The sequence below is a fragment of the Trichechus manatus genome, unplaced genomic scaffold (assembly GCF_000243295.1).
Source record: "Trichechus manatus latirostris isolate Lorelei unplaced genomic scaffold, TriManLat1.0 scaffold00077, whole genome shotgun sequence".
Classification (NCBI taxonomy): domain Eukaryota; kingdom Metazoa; phylum Chordata; class Mammalia; order Sirenia; family Trichechidae; genus Trichechus; species Trichechus manatus.
The window spans coordinates 10,228,927-10,251,384 of record NW_004444013.1 but is presented as its reverse complement, the minus strand read 5'-3'; the positions used below and the strand labels follow the sequence as shown (position 1 = coordinate 10,251,384).

The window sequence follows — 22,458 nt, the reverse complement described above, 5'->3', positions numbered from 1 at the left end:
TTTTCCTTGAAATATTCATATCCTAGGTTCCTTTTTTAATAGTGACATGGATATAAGAACCACTTCCCGTCTTGGGTCTGCTATGAGGAAAATGACAGCATAATCATGATGTACATGTCACCTGACGCCCTGTGTCCATGTCAGGGGCAGCCCCTTGGGGGCTGGCGAGGGCTTGATGCCATGTGGGGATGTGGGCCAGACTGGCTGTAAGCAGGCTAGCAACCAGGCTGTCTGTAAGAGATGTCGGCAGCTAGTTCAGACTGAAGAACAACAAAGCTGTGGACAAAACAAAGCGTGTCTGTGAAGTGACATGATCCCTGGGCCATCCATTCTCATCTGGGGCTCCGGCTGCACAGGCTTCTCTCCAGTCAGTGACGTCCTTCGTCCTCATCCACTGTCAGCTGCAGAGACTCAACTGTGGCACTTCTTGATTTGTTCATCAGGCTTGTGCCTGTTGGCAAATAATTTCTCTCCTCTGCGTGTGCATTCCTGTTTCCCCTCCATATTTTCTATCGCCCCTGCTTTGGTGACATCTATGTCCCTCTTATTTGTACTTTCCACGTTGTTGGTGTTTTTGCACTTCTCAGACATGGTGGAATCAATGCCGTCAGGAAATGCAGGAACACCTTTAGGCATGCCATTGATGGGCTTTGACCAAGTCTGTGCCCGACTGCTCAGTACAACAAGGATTTCTGATATCAGAACCTGTGTGCTTTTGCTTTGACATGGCATTTGCTCAGGTCTTGAAAATAGAGGAACATCTGTTAAAATATGAGATGGGTGGAGTCTTCAGGGCCTGGATGGGGGGGGGGCGTCACGTGGCAGGATGTCGAGCCCACACCCACAGCCACCTAAGCAGCCTTCCTTGTGTCTAGACTGGAGCCCTGCTCAGCGCCTTTGTCCAGCTGTGCCACATTTCCACAACGTTGGCGGAGAAGACGTGGGTCCAGCTTTTTCCTAGACTCTGGAAAATTCTGTCTGACAGACAGCAGCATGTAAGTATGTGTTGAAAACCTGGCTTTGTGTACACCAGTTTTCATTGCAGCTCTATTCACAATAGCTAAAAGGTGGAAACAACCTGAATTTCCATCAACAGATGAATGGATAAATAAAATGTGATACATACGTACAATGGAATATTATTCAGCCGTAAAGAGAAATGAAATTCTGATACCTACCACATGGATGAACCTTGGAAACACTATGCTTAGTGAAAGAAGCCAGACACAAAAAGACAAAAATCGTATGATTCCACTGATTGGAAATAGACAAATGTATAGAGACCAAAGCTGATTAGTGGTTACCAAAGGTAGAGGGAGGGAGAATGGGGGAGTCACTGCTCAGGGGGCACTGACTTTCTGTTAACAGTGGTGGAATAATTTGGAAAAGGATATTGGTGATGGTTACACAACATGATGAACGTAATCAATGTCACTGAATTGTACAGCTAAAAACCATTGGGTTGGTAAAAGTTTTGTTACGTATATTTGCACCACAATTTAAAAAATTCCTTCTTTGAAAAAATGTGGTTTAAGCTTTTGATAAGTGTTTATGAAAGAAAAGTCTTGATTACATTTCAGAGGGTGAGGGAACTGTTAAGGACATATTACTAAAAATACTCGTAGTTGCTGAGGGAGAGAAATGGCTTGTTGATTTTCGAACGAAGGCCTAACTGGCGTGCCCGTTGTCCAGGCGCTAGCCGGCGAGATCAGCCCGTTTCTGTGCAGCGGCAGTCACCAGGTGCAGCGCGATTGCCAGCCCAGCGCCCTGAACTGCTTTGTGGAGGCCATGTCCCAGTGTGTGCCCCCAATCCCCATCAGACCCTGCGTGCTGAAGTACTTAGGGAAGACACACAACCTCTGGTTCCGCTCCACCCTGATGCTGGAGCACCAGGCCTTTGAAAAGGGGCTGAGTCTTCAGATCAAGCCGAAGCAGACGACGGAGTTTTATGAGCAGGAGAGCATCACTCCGCCACAGCAGGTGAGGGCCCTTGGTGCAATAGTTAACTGCTCTTCCTTTCAAATAATGTCACAGTGTTGATGAACACCTCCCAAATGACTTAAATTAAAATGCCATGAAATTGCTTTATTGAAAACAATGTGTTTGTCATGTGCACTCAGAATCCACGGCATGCTGTGTTTTCAGGAAATCCTGGATTCCCTTGCTGAACTGTACTCGCTGTTGCAAGAGGAAGACATGTGGGCTGGCTTGTGGCAGAAGCGCTGCAAGTACTCAGAGACAGCGACCGCAATCGCATACGAGCAGCACGGGTTCTTTGAGCAGGTACCGCTGCCGGGTGAGGCGGCTGTGGCCTGGGTGACTCTTTCATAGAATGTGCTCAAGTCAGAGTTCACACTGAAATAAGAGCTCTACTGTTTTATTTAAAACATTTATTCTGCAAATTAAGGCCCTCTGATTGATGTCTCAGTGTTAGAGAAACCTGCATATATTACATGAATATTTGTAAAGCTCAGACCTAAAGCCTTGATTTAGCTGCTAATATGATGCTTCTTGTCTGCAGTCACAGGTCCTCTTGGGCTGCATTTAGGCGGGTCATGTTGAGGGTTGACTGTGTCATCCTTGTATTCGTCGGGTCCCTGTGATATGGCTGCTCTCACAGGACGTCATTCCTAGCTCTCTGTGGGACACTGAGCCACAGGCTCGCCAGAGGCACAGTCAGTGCCGAGTGACTCCTGCCCTCATTGTCAGATGACGTCACTGGTCTCCTCTCCTTCCCTTCTGGGTGGGAAGTTACACCCTCCCACTCCTCTTCCCCACATTTTCTGTTCTCTCACAATGGAGAATCGTGGTGTAAGTGACCTGGGAGGAGAGTGTGAGTCGTTCCCCGGTCTGTGATCCAGCCAGCCCCAGATAATGGAGCAGTGGCAATGGGAAGGGTATGGTTCTCATTGGACAGTGGGTTGAAAGCATCATTCACTCTTTTAGGCACAAGAGTCCTATGAAAAGGCAATGGATAAGGCCAAAAAGGAGCATGAGAGGAGCACGGCGTCCCCTGCGATTTTCCCGGAATACCAGCTCTGGGAAGACCACTGGATTCGGTGAGCTGCCGCAGTTCTGGGTGTGTGTAGGAGTTAGGTCAGGAAAGCAGCAAAAGTCTCTGAAAATTCTCCCATAATGAATATTTTTAGAACGAGACTTGGCTACTTTATTTATGGCCTCTTGAAGGAAAGACCAAACAACTTCAGAAGTCTTGAGTCATAATTAGAAGCGTGTTTGGTCACTGAACTTTTGCTTTTCAATCCCTGGCTTTGTAGGTGCTCTAAAGAGCTGAACCAGTGGGAGGCCCTGACGGAGTATGGCCAGTCCAAGGGCCACATAAACCCATACCTCGTCCTGGAGTGTGCCTGGCGGGTCTCTAACTGGACTGCCATGAAGGAGGCGCTGGTGCAGGTGAGCTCGCCCCCACCCCCCTTTCACTGGAGTGACTTGTCCAGGGACAGGAGCCAGTGGCATGCCTTCACAGCTAGAGAGACTGGCTGCTCACTGGTGTCTGGAAAGTCGGGGGCGGTACCCAGAGAGGCAGTTTTGAATGCGTAACTGCTCTAAAGAAAATAAATGTCTGCTTTTTGCCTAATTTCTGTTTCTTGCTTTGCTTAAATGGCTATGAAAAAAATTGTCTTTTTCCTTTGTACCTCTGTATGTGGAGGGCAGTAATGCCCACCTCTCCCTGTGATGCTGTCTCACCTCCAGGTAGAAGTAAGTTGTCCCAAGGAGATGGCCTGGAAGGTGAACATGTACCGAGGTTACCTGGCCATCTGTCACCCCGAGGAGCAGCAGCTCAGTTTCATCGAGCGGCTGGTGGAGATGGCCAGCAGCTTGGCCATCCGTGAGTGGCGGCGGCTGCCCTACGTCGTGTCCCACGTGCACACACCCCTTCTCCAGGTGAGGCCACTGGGGCCCTAGGGCACGGGATGCTCAGGGGAGCACGGGATGCTCAGGTGAGCACGGCCTCCCTGGCCCACCACAGCAGAGTATCTAAACCGACAGCAAAGAGAGATGCCCTTCACCTGCTTCTTATCCTTCCCCACTTAAACTGATCCTCAGGGAAAGGAAGGCCAGAGTCCAAGACACAAACATTCTGTGTCATTTTTGCAGCTTCCAGGGGATTAAAGGTCCTGGCTGTTGAGGACATCTTCAAGAGTAATTTGGATGATTTTGATTTGCCTTAGCAGTTTAGTCTAGAGTCCTCTATACTGCCACCTGGAGTCCCTGGCTGGTGCAGATGGTTAATGCGCTTGGCTGCTAACTGTAAGGTTGAAGGTTTCAGCCCACCAGCGGCATCTCGGAAGAAAGTCCTGGTGATCTATGTCCAAAAAATCAGTCCTTGAAAACTCTGGAGCACAGTTCTGTTCTGACACACACAGGGGCACCATGAGACAGAGGCGGCTCAGCGGCAGCTAGTTTGGTTTTGGTTTGGGTTTATACTGCCGTCAGCGAGACACCACTGTTCTGTCAACAAAGGTCTCTGGTCCTCTGGGACTCTGAAGACTGCCCCATCTTCTTCTGTCTGTCACCTTCACTGTCCCTAACAATTTGTTGCCCAAGAACAGTTGTTCCAGCCACACCAGCCACCATTCAACTGCTAGAATCCAGAAGCAGTCTCTCCGCCATGCTGTGTGTCCACAGAACACTGTCCTCATCGCTGTTCCCCCGTCCGCACACATACACACACACAGATGCCCAGGGCTGTGCTGCTTTTGTCCCCTGTTTTATCTGTGGCGCCAAGCTGCCACCTGTGCTCCTGAATGAGTGCAACTGTAGGCGGATGTGAGGCAGTAATTCAGAATTGTCATACTTGTTTTTTTCTTGAAAGGGTGGTTTTGAGACTAAACCAGTATATTGGTTTTTATCCTAGTACAGTCGCTTATTAATGTATTTAGATTTTCCTCTCTAGAGTGGATTAGAAGTTCATTGAAACAATTTATTGCTTATTTTGATTTGCATTTTTTCTTTTATGTATCTGCTAACATCTTGCTCTTTCTGAAAATGTTCATGAAGTTAATATTTATTTTGGAGATAAGTTAACATCTCTAATCCAGGTTCTTAAAATATTTCAAAGCTTTTTAATAAGGGTAAACTTTCCGCTCTGTGTCCTCTAGAAGTGCAGAGATGGTACCTTTTAGGAAAAGTTAGTGTTGCACAGACAGATGGACGAAGTTGCTAATGTATGAGCTGTTAGGTCTGTCAACGCAGGAAATACTAATTGCAAATAACTCTGTGACGTTTAGAAATTATATATTGTATAGTCCGACTCGATAGCAACGGGTTTGGTTTGGTTTTGGTAGTTGTGTGTTTTAAAAGATAGAGTATAAATGTAGCATTTCAGACCTAATCCTGATTTAAGTATTTGAGAAGTGAAATTAAAGGTAGTTTTATTTCTCTTTCACTGCTTTGCTCGTGGTTGATGCTTAATAAGTATTTGTGGATTAATTTGGTTATGGACAAATCTGGCTGCATTTAGAGAGATGATTTCTGCCTCCCAGTAATAGCTCTGTCAACTCACATGGCTGAGAGCTCTTACAGAAAACAAAGATGATGTTCATAAGGATATGTTAGGAAACCATGTTACAGCATTTCATTTTGAGCGTTTATTACTCTTATGATTACGGTTAGATTTAGGACACAGAATTTGAGACAAAGGAAAAGGAGTGAATGAGTTAGACAAATACTTATTTAAAAAAATTAATAAGCCAAGAAAGGAGCTTTTCTCCAAACTTAACAGATGTTACAACAGTGACCAATTTTATTATACATAGTATTTATAGTATATAAGTGTTTCACGAAATTTTTAAAAACTGATTTCAATGTTTGGGAGGTTCAAAAACTTTGTAAACACAGAGTCTGCAGTAGAGGGGCACCCAACCTGAGGAAGAGGCCATGTACTCAAGAAGCGAAATTAAAAATAGGAAGGAGGCTGATTGAGTGCCATGTGGGTAGAACAGAAAATAAACACACTAAGGATTTGGAGAAGGGAGAAATCCCAGTGGCCGCAGGAAGGAAGGACAAGAATAGAGCACAACTGGAAGAGTGTGGACAGGCGGAGGGTAGTATCCTAGGGCCTTTCAGGCAGGGGAGATGGCATCAGAGGTTTGGGGTTTACAGGATAGCAGCATAGACAGGGTTGTAAGGGGCATGACTGGAGATGTATGTATCAGCCTAAAAAGATTTCTGGGGCAGAGATGGGGTAAGATAGATGCCAAGACACATGGAGATCTCCAAGGAACCAGGAAGCAGAAGCTGAAGAGACAAGGACATTCCCCCAGAGCCGACAGTGAGAGAAAACCTTCCCCTAGAGCCGGCACCCTGAATTCAGACTTTTAGCCTCCTAAACTGTGAGAAAACAGATTTCTGTTTGTTAAAGCCATCCACTTGTGGTATTTCTGTTATAGCAGCACTAGATGACTAAGATAGATGTGGACTCTTGCTTGATTGGGATTGGTCTTGATCTAAACCACATGTCCCTATGCCTCCTCTGGTCACTGATGACTGAACCATGGGTGAGTGCCTGACCCAAAGGAAGGCAATCCACAGACTAATCATCCATCTAGGAGACAGACAGGTTCTACCTTTTGGAGATTTGAATTGAGAGGTACAGAGATGTTGGGGCAGCTGGTAGGAGATGCAAGCAGACAAAGAAAAGCAACGACTGGGAGGCTCCGAGCCGAGCTCAACGCTAGGCCCTGAGGTCCACATTAGTGGTAGAGCATCAGAGTAAAAAGTTACAACCCTTCTGTTGAGGGCAGCAAGACACCTTAGAGAGCTGCCTGAGATCCAGAATGTTCTCCCGGTTCCAGTCTCTGTGGCAGCCAGCTACACCATGGATCCTCTTTTTCCCACAAGGCCTCGGTGTTTGGCTTTTCCTCAGCTCCCATGAGGCTGGGCAACTAGTTGAGATTCTTCTTTCCATGTCTCTCACTACCTTGAGGCTGTCTACAGTCTGAGTGGGCTCACTTATTCTCTGTTCCAGTCTTCGTGCTTTAATATCATGAAATATCTCTGCTGATAATGGGGTAAGAAGTAGACCTGATGCCAAGCTGGATCTGGTTTGGAAGCAAAACTTGCCCCACAGGATCTGACTCTCAGAAGTAGAAGGCCCCACTTAGACCTTGGGTCAAAGCTGGGTTCTCCAATCCGGCTTTATGGAAGAACCCCGAACTTTGGGGGATATTGGCCCATGAACAAAACTGATACCTTAATGGCCATGTGGCTACCTGTTTCTTGTTCTGATTTCTCCATTGTTTAGATCCTGTAGTGATCTAATCCCTAGTCTTAGTCCCTCAATTTCGTCCCCACCCATCTCAATCACAAACAAACAAAACCTGAGTAAATGAAATTCCTGAAAATATATTGAGGAAAAAAAAATGTCTGAGGACAGAAAATAAAATACAACCATTAATTTATGGGGATGTGGAGACATGGAAGAGAAATCAGTAAAATAATTGGAAGAGGCTGCATAGGCCCCGCTCACTATTATTTACTCCCCATTGCTAACCACCACATTGTTTCATGATTTTTCCCTCCCGTTCTAGTCTCTAGTAAAAGGTTTAAGATTAACCCATGTTCTTCCCTGGAGGGTGGAAAACAAGTGATAATGATCTAAGAATGAAAAACCAAACAAAACACCGATCTTGTGACAAGAAAAAGTGAGATGTCACCAGATAACCTCTAAGGATACCAGTAGAAGGTTAACTCATCTAAGACATCATCACTTCAAGGGGAAACTACCACAAAAGATTCATAATCCTGTCCTATAAAAGACTTCAGCCGATCTCCAGTGGGGGAGATGGGTTTTTTGGAGGAATCTATTCCCCTCCGAGATTTCTGGGTATTGCCAACAGTTTGCACTAAGCTGCTAACCTAAAAAGGTTGGCAGTTCAAACCCACTCAGCGGTGTTGTGGAAAAAAGACCAGGCGATCTACTTCTGTAAAGATTACAGCCAAGAAAACCCTGTGGAGCTCAGGTCTACTCTGTAACAATTCACACATGAATCGGAATTGACTCAATGGCAATGAGTGTATCAGCCCAAAGAGATCATCAGAGCCATGTTTTAATATGCCGAATATGGGTGTGGGGTTTAAACCACATGTTGGTGGAAGGAGAGACTGAGAGCAAGGGAGACTAGGCTGTTCTGATCTTAGACGTTGATAGACGAGGAACCACATGGCCGTTGGCAAAGGGAATGGAAAAGAGAGTGGTTTTAGGGGCTATCCATTAGCAAGATTTGGGGCCTGCCCCATGGTCCCCACCTCCCAGTAGCCGTAGAGCTGAGGTTGTCAAATGACAGGGGCAGTGTTAAGGGGAGAGTGGTGTTTTTAGGGTGGGGTGTGAGGGGTAAGATAAATGTGGCGTCTAAGTAAGTTAGGGTGCTTCCTTTGGTAACTGAATCATAAGATCTTTTCAGTAATAAGATTCCCGATTGCCCCTGTGATTTGTTCTCCTGATTTGATCTTCAGTAAAAAGCTAATTTTGGAATCTCATGCTGGTTCCATCTAGGCAGCCCAGCAAATCATTGAGCTTCAGGAAGCTGCCCAGATAAATGCAGGTTTGCAGCCGACCAACCTGGGGCGGAACAACAGTCTCCACGACATGAAGACAGTGGTGAAGACCTGGCGGAACCGGCTGCCCATCGTGTCCGACGACTTGTCCCACTGGAGCAGCATCTTCATGTGGCGGCAGCACCATTACCAGGGTAAACCCACCTGGTCCGGCATGCACTCATCATGTAATTGCCCAGACGCCGCCGTTCTGGTTTCACGTCTGTTCTGTTTTCTCTTTTCCCAGATTCACTATTTTTGGGTAGGAATAGTAGGTGAGGGTGGGGATAGTCAGGATAAAGAGGCAGATGGGGAAACAGGGGAAGATTTTTTTCCCCTACCTGCTGCATTTTTCTAGGTAAAACAGAACTCCTAGATGCTCCCTGCATGCTCATGGGTGCGGGCAGTGGGCTTAGAGACTGGAGTGACGACACCCTTGGTTTTGAAGCACCCCTCCCCCCCGCCCACAACACACACACAGAAGGAGCTGCTCTCAGGTGGATCTGTGTAGCTTTTTCTGGTTTCCCTGCCACCCCTTCCCCCACATCCCTGAAACCTACCAGGCACATGTGTGTGTTTAGGACAATCTTCGGCATTTTATGATTTAGTTAGCCAAGATGGTAATACCAAACTCAATAGTACCTCTTAGAATTCATTTTTAACATAAAGTACAAGGAAAAGTAACTAGGGTGTATCACAGAGCTTCCCATTGTCATGAGCCATGTGCGTTTGTTTTTCATTTTTTATTTAAACCTTATTGTGAAGCACTGGACAATGTGTGGCATGGACTGAAGATTCATTTTCTTTACTCTCTAGCTATTGTGACTGCATATGAAAATAGTTCTCAGCACGATCCCAGTTCAAATAACGCTATGCTTGGGGTTCATGCCTCCGCATCAGCAATCATCCAGTATGGAAAAATTGCCCGGAAACAAGGACTGGTCAATGTGGCTCTGGATATATTAAGTCGTATTCATACTATTCCAACTGTGCCTATCGTGGATTGCTTCCAGAAGATTCGACAGCAAGTCAAATGCTACCTCCAGCTAGCAGGGGTCATGGGGAAAAACGAGTGCATGCAGGTAGGTGCGAGAAAAACCCTTGACTGTGGTCTGTCTTCTGAAATGTACTCGTTTAATATATTTAAGGAAAGGAAAATTAAGAATGACAGAATTATGCCAAGTATAAGGTAGATTTTGGTTATGTTCCGGGGAAATACTAATAAAAACCATGAAACTGACTAGACATAAAAAGCTTTGGAGATAATAATACACTAGTGTCTAGGTTCAGCTTGGCATTTAGTGATTCTGTTTAATACTATCTGAAGAGCCCTGGTGGTGCACTGGTTAAGTGCTCAGCTGCTAACCAAAAGGTTGACAGTTTAAACCCACTGGCTGCTCCGTGGGAGAAAGATGTGGCATTCTGCTTCTGTAAAGATTACAGCATTGGAAACCCTATGGGGCAGTTCTACTCTGTCCTACGGGGTTACAGGGTCATTACGAGTCGAAATTGACTCGATGGCAGCAGGTTTGGTTTTTACAGGTCAGATAGCAAGTAATCATAGTAGGCAAGTCTGTTATCAGTTTAAAGAATATTTGTCAATGACTTTTAGGATTTACTGCCTTGATAAATGTTTTTATGATGTTACTGATCGAAGACTTTTAAGAACTTTTTTCTGTTCTTTTGTTTTTTCTAAACAGGGCCTTGAAGTTATTGAATCTACAAACTTGAAATACTTCACAAAAGAAATGACGGCCGAGTTTTATGCACTGAAGGGAATGTTCTTGGCTCAGATCAACAAGTATGTATGTTATCTGGGAGGAGGATAATAGAGAAAACTCATCAGAATGTTCAAATAGATGATTTCTAACTTGAAACCAACATGAAGCTCAAGGTAGAAATTAGTATGATTTAGAGACAGTTGTTAGGTATATTTTAGATATTGTATCCCTGCAAAGATAGCAGCTTTCAGCAGATCAATATGCCAGTTTAACATGTAGTACTTAAAAAGCTTTTTAAATGCAGGTTGTTTGAACACAAAACTGTGGTTAACATGGATTAATATCCCCGTTTTATAAGCCTGATATTTTGGAACAGTTGACTCCCATTAAGGAGATGTGTTTTCTTGTTTTAGAGCAGCGTCAATAAACTGGCCTGCAGGCCGGAGCAGCCAGCCTCTGGGTTTTGTAAATGAAACTGTATTGGCACACGCCCATACCAGAGTTGAGTAGTTGAGTTCTTGGGCCAGAGACCATGTAGCCCACAAAACCAGAACGCTCTCTGGCTCTTCACAGAGAAGGGTTGCTGATCCCTGTTTTAGAGAAATAAATGTCAGATGACATTTTGTAAAAAGTATACTTACAAAATGCTATCTGTTGACATGTATAGAGCATTAAAGTCCACTTTTCACACTTGTAGTATACAAGGATTACATTTTTACCTTGTTTCTAAATAAGGAAGCAATGAGATAATTTACATGACAAAAATTCACCATTTGAAAGTGTATCATTCAGTTGGTTTTAGTATATTCGCAGTATTGTCTGACCATTATCAGAAGCTAATTCTAGAGAACCCACCACTTGTCTGTCAGATTGTCATACTGTGGTGGCTTGTGTGTTGCTGTAATGCTGGAAGCTTTGCCACCATTATTTCAAATACCAGCAGGGTCACCCATGGTGGACAGGTGTCAGCAGAGCTTCTAGACTTAAGACAGACTAGCAACAAGGACCTGGCAAATCTACTTGTAAGAAAATTGACCAGTGAAAACCTAATGAATAACAGTGGAACGTTGTCTGATACAGTGCCAGAAGATGAGCCCCTCAGATTGGAAGGCACTCAAAATATGACTAGGGAAGAGTTGCCTCCTCAAAGGCGAGTCAACCTTAATGACTTGGATGGCACAAAACTTTCGGGACCTTCATTTGCTCATATAGCATGACTGAAAGTGACAAGAAACAGCTGCAGACATTTGTTAATAATCTGAATGTGGAATGTATGCAGTATGAATCTAGGAAAATTGGAAGTCATCAGAAATGAAATGGAAAACATAAAGATCGATATCCTAGGTATTAGTGAGCTGAAATGGACTAGTATTGGCTATTTTGAATCAGAACAATCATATGATGTACTATGCCAGGAAAGAAAATGAAGAGGAATGGTGTCACATTCATCATCAAAAAGAACATTTCAAGATCTATCCTGAAGTACAGTGTTGTCAGTGATAGGAAAATATCCATACACCTACAGGGAACACCAGTTAGTACGACTATTACTCAAGTTTACACATCAACCGCTAATGCCAAAGATGAAGAAATTGAAGATTTGGTTACCAGCTACTGCAGTCTGAAATTGATCAAACGTGCACTCAGAATGCATTGATAATTATTGGTGATTGGAATGCAGAAAGTTGGAAACAAAGAAGGATCAGTAGTTGGAAAATATGGCATAGTGATAGAAATGCCACTGGAGATTACATGATAGAATTTTGCAAGACCAATGACTTACTCATTGCAAATATGTTTTTTAGCAACATAAATGGCAACTGTACACCTGAACCTCACTAGATGGAATACATAGGAATCAGATTGAATACATCTGTGGAAAGACGATGGAGAAACTCAATATCATCAGTCAGAACAACACCAGGAGCTGACTGTGGAGTAGACCATCAGTTGCTCATATGCACGTTCTAGTTGAAGCTGAAGAAAATTAACACAGGTCCATGAGAACCAAAGTATAACTTGAGTGTATCCCACATGAATTTAGAGACCGTCTCAAGAATAGATTTGACACAGTGAACACTTATGAACAAAGACCAAACAAATTGTAGGATGACATCAAGGACATAAAGAAAGCAAGAGGTCATTAAAAAGACAGGAAAGAAAGAAAAGATCAAAATGGCTATCAGAAGAGACTCTGAAAGTTGCTCTTGAATGTAGAGTAGCTAAAGCGAAAGGAAGAAATGATGTAGTAAAAGAGTTAGAAGATTTCAAAGGGTGGCTCGAAAAGACAGAGTAAATTATTATAATGACATGTGCAAAGACCTGGAGTTAGAAAACCAAAAGGGATGAACATGATCGGCATTTCTCAAACTGAAAGAACTGAAGAAAAAATTCAAGCCTCAAGTTGCAATATTGAAGGATTCTATGGGCAAAATATTGAAGAATGCAGGAAACATCAAAAGAAGATGGAAGGAATTCACAGAGTCACTGTGACAAAGAGATTTGGTCGATGTTGAACCATTTCAGGAGGTACCATATGATCAGGAACCAGTGGTACTGAAGGAAGAAGTCCAAGCTGCACCGAAGGCATTGGCGAAAAACAAGCCTCCAGGGATTGATGGAATACCAGTTGAGATGTTTCAACAAACGGATGTACTGCTGGAAGTGCTCACTCGTGTATGCGAAGAAATTTGGAAGACAGCTTCCTGGCCAACCGATTGAAAGAGATTCATATTTGTGCCCATTCCAAAGAAAAGAGGATCCAGCAGAATGTGGAAATTACTAAAAAATGTCATTAATGTTGCATGCAAGTAAAATTTTGCTGAAGACAATTCAAAAACTATTGTGACAGTATATTCACAGGGAACTGCCAGAAATTCAAGCCGGATGTCAGATGGACCCTGGCTGAAAGCAGAGAAAACTACGAAGATGCTTACCGGTGTTTTATTGACTATGCAAAGGCATTCGACTGTGTGGATCATAACAAATCTATGGATAACATTGGAAAGAATGGAAATTCCAGAATACTTGAATTGTGCTTATATGAAACCTGTACACAGACAAAGAGGCAGTTGTTCAAACAGAATAAGGGGATACTGCATGGTTTAAAATCAGGAAAGGTGTAGGTCATGGTTGTATCCTTTCACTAAAACCCATGGCCGTTAAGTCGATTCCAACTCATAGCAACCCTATAGGACAGAGTAGAACTTGCCCCCATAGCATTTCCAAGGAACGGCTGGTAGATTCAAACTGCTGACCTTTTGGTTAGCAGCCAAGCTCTTAACCACTGCGCTGCCAGGCCCACTATCCTTTCACCATACTTACTCAATCTGTATGCTGAGCAAATAATCCGAGAAGCTGGATTATATGAAGAAGAACGCAGCATCAGGGTTGGCGGAAGACTTTATTAATAAACTGTGATATGTGGATGACACAACCTTGCTTGTGGAAAGCGAAGAGGACTTGAAGCACTTACTGATGAAGATTGAACACTACAGCCTTAAGTATGGATTACACCTTAACATAAAGAAAATAAGAATCCTCACAACTGGACCAATAAGCAACATCATGATGATAAACAGAGAAAATATATAAGTTGTCAAGTATTTGATTTTACTTGAATCCACAATCAACACCCATGGAAGCAGCAGTCAAGAAATCAAACGACAAGTTGCACTGGACAAATCTGCAAAAGACCTCTTTAAAGTGTTAAAAAGCAAAAATGTCACTTTGAGGACTAAGGTGCACTTGACCCAAGCCATGGTATTTTCAGTTGCCTCATATGCATGAAAAAGCTAAAACAAACAAAGAAGACTGAAGAATTGATGCCTTTGAATTAATGGCGTTGGTGAAAAATAATGAACGTGCTTCTTAGAATTGAGGAGAGTGAGATTTTGTCTTGTTTGCTTTGAACACGTTATCAGGAGGTACCAATCCCTGGAGAAAGACATCATCATACTTGGTAAAGTTAGAGGGTGAGTGAAGAAGAGGAAGACCCTCAATGAAATGGATTGACACAGTGGCTGCAACAAAGGACTCAAACATAACTGCTATCACGGGGATGGTGCAGGACCGGGCAGCGTTTCGTTCTGTTTTACAGGGGGTCGCTATGGGTCGGAAACAAGCTGACGATACCTGACAACAGCAACGTGGTAATTCTGTGTTTAACTTATGATTTTACATTCCACCAGCAAGTTTTTAATTACTGATCCGATGTCTTTACTTGTTTTAGGCCTACTCAGGTTCTCTGTTTCTTTTTGGGTCGGTTGGTAGTTTCTGTCTTTCTAGAAATGAGTCCTTTTTATTTAGGTTACTAATTTGTTGGTGTACATTTGTTCATAGTATCCCCTTAATTTTTTTTTTTTTTTTTTAATTTCTCTAAGGTCAGTAGGAACATTCCCTCTTTTATTTCTCGTTTTAGTAATTTGAGTCTTCTCTTTTTTTTTCTTAGTTAATCTAGCTAAAGGGTTGTCAGTTTCATTGATCTTTTTAAAGAACCCACCTTGGTATCAGATTTTTTGTATTCTCTGTAGTCCAGTTCATTTGTTTCTGCTCTGATCTCCCTTTCTTCTACTTGATTTAAGTGTATTGTTTTCTCTCTTTTTTTTTTTTCTCTTAAAGTGGAAGGTTAGATTATTGATTTGTGATCTTTCTTCTTTTAATATAGGTGTTTGGTAATTCCTTAGAAAGTTAAACGGGGTGTTACCGTATGACCTGGCAATTCTCCTTTTAGATTATGTAACCAAACGAACTAATAACAGGAACTCAGACAAATACTTGTGCTTTGACTGTTTGTTGCAGCCTTATTCACAATAGCCAACAAGTGCAAACAACGCAAAAATTCAAATGGACAGACAAAATGTGGTATATACATACCAAAAAACCAAACCCATCACCATCGATTCAATTCTGACTCATAGCGACCCTGTAGGACAGAGTAGAACTGCCGCATAGAGTTTTCAAGGAGTGGCTGGTGGATTTGAAGTGCTGACCTTTCGGTTAGCCCAGTGCTTAATCACTGCACCCTACAAGGGAATATAATTAAACCCTAAAAAGGAATGAAGTTCCGATTGATGCTGCAACATGGATAAACCTTGAAAACACGATGCTGAGTAAAAGAAGCCAGACCCAAAGGCCACGTGTCATATGATTCTGTTGATATGAAATACCCAGAATAGGCACATCCGTAGAGACAGAAAGCAGATCGCTGGTCTCGGGCTGGAGGACGGGCAAATGGGCAGTGAGTGCTTACTGGGCACTGGGTGCTCTTTTGAGCTGACGAAATTGTTTGGAACTTGATACAGGTGATGGTTACACAGCACCGTGAATGTACTAGATGCCACCAAAATGTACATTTGAAAATGGTTACTTTTATGTTACATGAATTCACCTCCGTTTAATGAAAAATACACCCTTTGGTTTTGTGTCTTCTCGCAGGTCTGAGGAAGCAAACAAAGCCTTCTCTGCGGCCGTGCAGATGCACGACGTGCTGGTGAAGGCGTGGGCCATGTGGGGCGACTATCTGGAGAACATCTTCGTGAAGGAGCGGCAGCTGCACCTCGGCGTGTCTGCCATTACCTGCTACCTGCACGCATGTCGGCACCAAAATGAGAGCAAATCCAGGAAGTACCTGGCCAAGGTGAGGCCGGATGAGATCACTCGGCCCAGAGCCCACCTGGCAGCCCTCAAGTTTAGATGAGACTTAGCTGTTATTTCATAATCCATGCTGGTGTGAGGCTCGGTCAGGCCTTAGCTCTTCATTCCCACTGCTGAGATGTCTTCCATAGTTCTCTCTCTCTTGCTCTTTTTTTTTTTTAATTGTGCTGAAAATAATACATAGCAAAACAGTCAGCAACTCAACGATTTCTGCCTGTACAGTTCACTGGCATTGATTACATTCTTCCTGTTGTGCAACCATTCTTGCTGTCCTTTTCCAAATCATTCTACCATCATTAACATAAACTCAGTGCCTCCTGAGGAAAAACTCCCTTTCCCCTCCTTCCCTCCCAGCCTTGGCAGCCGTTAATAATCTTTGGTTTCTGTACATTTATTTCATATAAGTGAGATCATACAGTATTTGTCCTTTTGCGATGACTTATTTTGCTCAGTATGATGTTTTCAAGGTTCATCCGTGTTGTGCACGCATTGTCGTCTTTTAAAGCGGAGAAAACCAGACACACTTAGGGCCCCAGGACTTTTCCAGTGACAAAACCTGGACTGGAGTCAGGTGTCAGGACTCCAAGTCCTGTTCTCTGTGGGATGTCAGGCTGGATGCAATTCCTATGGGCTGACACAGGGTGTCTGGAGGTAGAACCTACAGTATCTCAGCTATGGGGTCACAGTCCTAAGGGGAGGCTGGGGCCACTGCTGGTCCCCTCCCCCACACCGTCCCCAGCACAGCACCAGACACAGGGCAGAGGGTCAGTAAGTGCTCATAGATGAACGATCACTTCAGATTGGGGTTCCTTCTGCAGTGTTGCTCCTTCTCTTCCCTCCTGCGAAACGAATGAACCCAGAATTTGTTCTTGTAGAAAACCTATCTTTTTTGTTTTGTCCATATAAGGTTTTGGGTTTTTTTTAGAATTCCTTGATTTACTGTCAGATTTTCAGGTGTACGTTAGCACTTAGTAGTTGCAGCCAACTATAGGAGTCCTGGTGAAATGGTTAAGTGCTTGGCTGCTAACTAAAAGGCTGGCCAGTCGAATCCACTCAGCAGCTCTGTGAGAGAGAGACCTGGCAATCTGTTCCTGTAAGGATCACAGTGTAGAAAGCCCTATGGGACAGTTCTGCTCTTGTCACGTGGGGTTGCTATGAGTCAGAATCGACCCCATGGCACACAACAAAGTAGAAACACCAGCAGCTATAGTAACTGTCTAAATGCCTGATTCCAAAATTACTGACTTCTAGACGTAATGGTTTATGACATTTTGTGAGTGCTAGGCTGCCCACGTGTGGCTGCGTGATCCAAGGCTGGTGTTCATTCAAGATTGTTAGCAAAACTCCATTTTGTTTTGGTTAGAGCACGCGTTTTGAATTAGCAGTTTGGCAGGCCCTAGCTTCTTGTCACCGTCAGGTAACTGGCCATCGCTAGCCTGTTAGTGATTTGTCGCTAAAAATAATCAAAATGAAAATGACATTCAAATTTAGTTTTCATTCATGCTGTAAGGTTTATATGTTAGCTTTAGCAATATTGTTGGCCCTTTTGTAGATAATTTTCCACTTGTCAATAAAGCTACTCTGTGTGGTATTTTAATGTTGGAAAAAAGTCATTTGATTAAAGGCCTCAGAATTCTTATACAACTCCAGAGTTATTGTTTCTGTCTTAGGTGCTGTGGCTATTGAGTTTTGATGACGACAAAAACACTCTGGCCGACGCTGTGGACAAGTACTGCATCGGGGTGCCGCCCATCCAGTGGCTGGCCTGGATCCCGCAGCTGCTGACCTGCCTGGTCGGCTCAGAGGGCAAGCTGCTCCTGAACCTCATTAGTCAGGTGGGAGCAGTACCACGTCTTCATCACATAACAGTCCTGTCTTCATTCCACATTCCTTTTTTCCGGAAAGAAAACTTGCATGCTCAAAGTATTGAAAATGATCAAAGAGATTTAAGTGTTTGGGTGTCACTGTATCTTAAGCACAATCAAAAGTTAGTGAAGAATATAACAATACAGAAGAATGTAGAATATGCAATATCTGATAGAATGTTGCAGTATTACAATGAAAATGTCTTTACTTAAGCATCTTTCCACACGTGATGCAAGTCAAACGAACATTCTGTTAAAATGTCAGATTACTAATGGCTACTCTGAGAGTTACTCACCGTGAAGTGTGTGTCCAGTTGGTGTATTGTATTTGATTTCCTGTCATCCTTTTTGGAGGTTTTATTAAGACTAAAACTGACCCATGATTGCGGTGATTGTTGCCCTTTGTACAGGTCAGCTGATGTTGAAGGTTGTGGGACTGGGGGTGCGGCTGGGGAGTTGGACAGACTATAGTTTGGTAAGGGTTCCAGAATGTTCCTCTCCTGTGAAAAGTGTAGAAGAAGGCCCAAAACAGTAGAAACTTGGATGCAGTTGGATCTGGGATGCAGTACCTTTGACTGCGCTTACTCTCATAAAATCACAAAGATAACGTAACTCTTTGTGAGTGACTAGCACAGTAGCCATGTATTTTAGAATGCCGCACATCATTGTTGCTCTTTACATGGTACATCATTAGCGTGGGACTCAGAGGTGGTTTTGTTTTTTCCTGGAGACGCTGTAGCTGTGTTCCGGGTACTGGCCTTTTGCTTAGCGCTGCTCTGTTTGGGTGAAGTTCCAGCCGTTTGGTGGTGTCATTCATCAAGCATGTCTTAATGTACACAGCCACCACCTGGTGACCTGTGGCAGTTAGAAATTGTTTTTCTTCATTTTCACATTTTGAAGGGCGAGAGTAACAGGATAACATCCACTTGTCTATGGAGGAGCCATGAAACCCTAGTTTGGTAAAAATGGCGTTTCTTCCCTTAACTGGACGTTGTCCTTGCTGCAGTTATGCAAAGTAAAGCTATTTGCTGACAGGCCTAGTTGTCAGTTAACTAGAGTTAGTTCACAATTCCCAGCGCACTGCACCTAATACAAAGACTCAGTGGTGGTGACGCTTTTTTTATAATACATAAACGTTTTCTCCTGTTATTCGCCTGAGGAAGATCCAGGGACTTGTGCATTTTGCCTTCCTCAGTTTACCGAGTAAAGTAAAAACGTGGTTTCTCTGTCACTGGTAGTCCTTGGCAGAATGGGTGAAATGCACCAGTTTGATCTTCGTCGGGTCTCTTAAAGCTAAACTAGATCTCCTGCCTGCCGATGAGTCAGGCCTCATGTGCGAGGTCACTGGTGCCGGGTTTACCTCCCATTCATGACTTGGTGTCAGTTTTGTACAAATGCCAGTTGGCTGTGATCTTGTCTCCATCGAGAGGCACAGTGATGAGAGGTGCTGCTACCCCATGTCTCTGAGCAGGTGGGACGCGTGTATCCGCAAGCTGTCTACTTCCCCATCCGGACTCTGTACCTGACACTGAAGATCGAGCAGCGAGAGCGCTATAAGAGCGGTAGGTCGGCGGGGGGGATGCGGGGGCGGCAGGCACACCCCGCCCTGAGCTCACTGCCTGGCACACGGGCCAGTCCTGTCTTTAGCCAGTGAGGGACACATGGGGCTGGAAGGCAGAGTATGATCCCTGGTGAAGTCTGCAGTTCTCCCTGGCTACAATAGAAAGACATTTATTTACCTGAATGATTGGATCCATTAAGTAGGAAAAGTACATGAAGTTTGTAGCTACAGAAAATTATAAAATTTAACTTGCCTCGTTAGTTATAAACGCATCCCAGTGAGCAGTATAAATGTCAGTTACTACATGTATCTGTTGTTTTGGTTATAAGGAATATCTTCAGCTGTCACAAGAATTGCCGTATAAAGCAATCTTAGCAGGTGTTTGTAAGAATTAAGTCAGGATACAAGATTTTAAGAATCTATATTGAATAGTCCTAGTATGTAAAGAAATAACTTATTTAACGGTGTCAATTAACTTGCTAAGCATGGTACTTTCTAAAGAGCTAAAGTACTGACTGCTTCACTTAACTGTTTTAACACCCAGTTGTTCATGCCACGAGGCCAGAGTCTTCCTAAGAACACAGCTTCATTCACTGGTTATGTGGTTATGTCGCCTGCTAGCCAACGGGTGGGTTAGCGGGTTGTACTGCATGTTTCAGCTCTAATCTCCGCAGAGTCTACTTAAATAGATTCATGTTTTCTATTAAAACTGAGATTTTTTTTAGTTCTAAGACTTAGCTGAGGCCGGAAAAGGGGGCATTAGGGCATCTACAATCTATTTCCCATAGAGCAAGTGACTGTATTTTTCAAGAATATAACTTACGTACATGGTTTTACTTTCCTAGATAAAAGATGTGTTTTTATAGATACGCTTATTTTAGATTCTCGATGCCGTAGTAGCAAAGACTTAGATTCTATAGTAGCAAGGAATCTATTGTGAAATATTCTTCCAAACATTTCATTTTAAAAACAGTCACACTTAGGGAAAGGTTGAGAGTACAGTGAATACTTGGGTACCCTCACCTGGATTCACCAGTTAGCACTTTGCTGTATTTTGCTTTATCTCTGGGCACGTGCACAGAGCCGTGTGAAGCGAGGGTATAGACAAGCACGCTCGTCATCCCCTCGCCCCTTGGCCTGCCCTCCCGGAGCAGGGCGGTCTCCTGCTTGCCAGGGAGCAGCGGCCTTGGTGTGTAGCGCACCGTCAGGAACCCGCGTTCCTGTGGCTGGTGGGTCCCGTGGAGCACTGAGCTCTCACGTGGTCAGTGTGGCGCTGACATTGGCGTTGTGTGTGTTGCTCTCAGATTCTGGACAGCAGCAGCCCAGTTCAGTGGGTAACCAGTCCCATTCTGCATCAGATCCAGGGCCCATAAGAGCCACGGCCCCCATGTGGCGCTGCAGCCGAATCATGCACATGCAGCGGGAGCTGCACCCCACCCTGCTGTCATCCCTGGAGGGCATCGTCGACCAGATGGTCTGGTTTCGGGAGAACTGGCACGAGGAGGTACCGGATGCGGGCTGGGGCGCTGGCTGCTCTCGCGGGGCCTGTGGTGCTCCGTGCTTTGAGGAGGTACCAGTGTGGGCTGGGGCACCAACCGCTCACACGGGGCCTGTGGTGCTCCGTGCTCTCGTAGCTGTGTTGCCTTGAGAGTCAGCCGCCTGGTCATTTCATAAAACAATTTTACTGTTGAATTTAATTACAGATTAGGCAAGTAGTTTATTCTGCGTGTGAGCGTAAGTATTTGAAGCAGATGAAGTAGAGAAAGGCACTTGTAGTTAAAGCGCTTCCCTGGGTCACATCAGTGAGTTCAATCACTGAACATCGCCAGGGGGCAGTGTAGGGCATGGGCTGGAGCTGGGTGGGGTCACAGTGAACCCCCCAAGACGAGGACTGCCCCAGTGCAGTACACAGTGGCCTGGCTACCTCTCACTGATGGTTTTGATTAAGATGATGTGAAAACGGTCAAGCCTTTATTGCCCAGACATTGATCTGGGTGGGCCACAGGGCCAGCTTCTAGTTATTACTGGAGAGCTTCTGTGTGCGTGCACACACACACATGGTGGTAAGAACAAAGCTGGCTGAAAACCACATTTGTCCATGCTTAACTAACAGGAGGGTATGCATATGACTACAAGAGTTTTTTTTGTTTGTAGGCGGGAGGGTTTAACATTTTGGACTCCTCACTGTTAAAAACACCAGCTCACGGTGTCACACACGTAGGCGCCCCATCAATTTCATGCCCACTGTGTGCCAGGCCGCGGGTGGACACAGAAACAGCCCTGGTGGTGATGGGGGCTGTACGGATAAGGGTGTTTTGGTTGCTCGCTTACAGCGAGAGCTGTTTTATGAGACGTCTCTGGGATCCTTCCACAGGTTCTCAGGCAGCTGCAGCAGGGCCTAGCCAAGTGCTACTCAGTTGCGTTTGAGAAAAGTGGAGCTGTGTCTGATGCCAAGATCACCCCCCACACGCTCAATTTTGTCAAGAAGCTGGTGAGCACGTTTGGGGTGGGCCTGGAGAACGTGTCCAACGTGTCTACCATGTTCTCCAGCGCGGCCTCGGAGTCTCTTGCCCGGCGGGCCCAGGCCACTGCCCAGGACCCCGTCTTCCAGAAGCTGAAAGGCCAGTTCACAACTGGTGAGTTTTGCTCCACTCACTGCTTCTCGCACTCTGTAACATTAAAGCAGGTGCATCATTCGTTGTCATTATCACGGTCACTGTGGGGCACTGGGCAGCCTCTGTTTAAAACCCAGGCTGACAGCACAGATGGACGCCATCACTGTCACCAGCCTGAGATGGTAGACTCCTCCTCCAGTGGAGGAGGACTGGGGTGTTAGAGCCAGAGCCGCCCTGCCCCAAGTCAGGGGTTACGTTTACAGCTGAGCCACCCTCTCGCCTTCTCTCATCCCTTCCTTCACTTGGTTTTGGCGGGAACCAGTGTCAGGTATGGCCGTGGGGTTCAAAGGTGCAAGGCTTGAGCTGACAGTATAAACTTAGGTGGGTTCTGGTGGTGAAACAACGTGTAGATTGTGTTTTCAATGCTTGCTCCTAGTTCAGGTTCATGCCTTTTCCTGGACCCACAGTAGTTCCAGTCCTGGCTC

The 22,458-nt window shown here is 44.6% G+C and overlaps 1 protein-coding gene across 1 annotated transcript in view; it reads left to right on the top strand.

The window, feature by feature from the left end:
- The window catches only part of TRRAP (transformation/transcription domain associated protein), a 135,835-nt gene that overhangs the window by 99,936 nt on the left and 13,441 nt on the right, over positions 1-22,458 (top strand). Inside the window, exons 52-65 of the mRNA XM_023735339.1 lie at positions 876-995; positions 1,693-1,980; positions 2,146-2,283; positions 2,947-3,059; positions 3,276-3,411; positions 3,712-3,903; positions 8,516-8,711; positions 9,373-9,638; positions 10,257-10,357; positions 15,714-15,915; positions 17,603-17,767; positions 19,269-19,359; positions 20,717-20,862; positions 21,733-21,994. Of these exons, the coding sequence (XP_023591107.1) occupies positions 876-995; positions 1,693-1,980; positions 2,146-2,283; positions 2,947-3,059; positions 3,276-3,411; positions 3,712-3,903; positions 8,516-8,711; positions 9,373-9,638; positions 10,257-10,357; positions 15,714-15,915; positions 17,603-17,767; positions 19,269-19,359; positions 20,717-20,862; positions 21,733-21,994 (2,416 nt within the window). The remainder of the gene's footprint in view (positions 1-875; positions 996-1,692; positions 1,981-2,145; positions 2,284-2,946; positions 3,060-3,275; positions 3,412-3,711; positions 3,904-8,515; positions 8,712-9,372; positions 9,639-10,256; positions 10,358-15,713; positions 15,916-17,602; positions 17,768-19,268; positions 19,360-20,716; positions 20,863-21,732; positions 21,995-22,458) is intronic.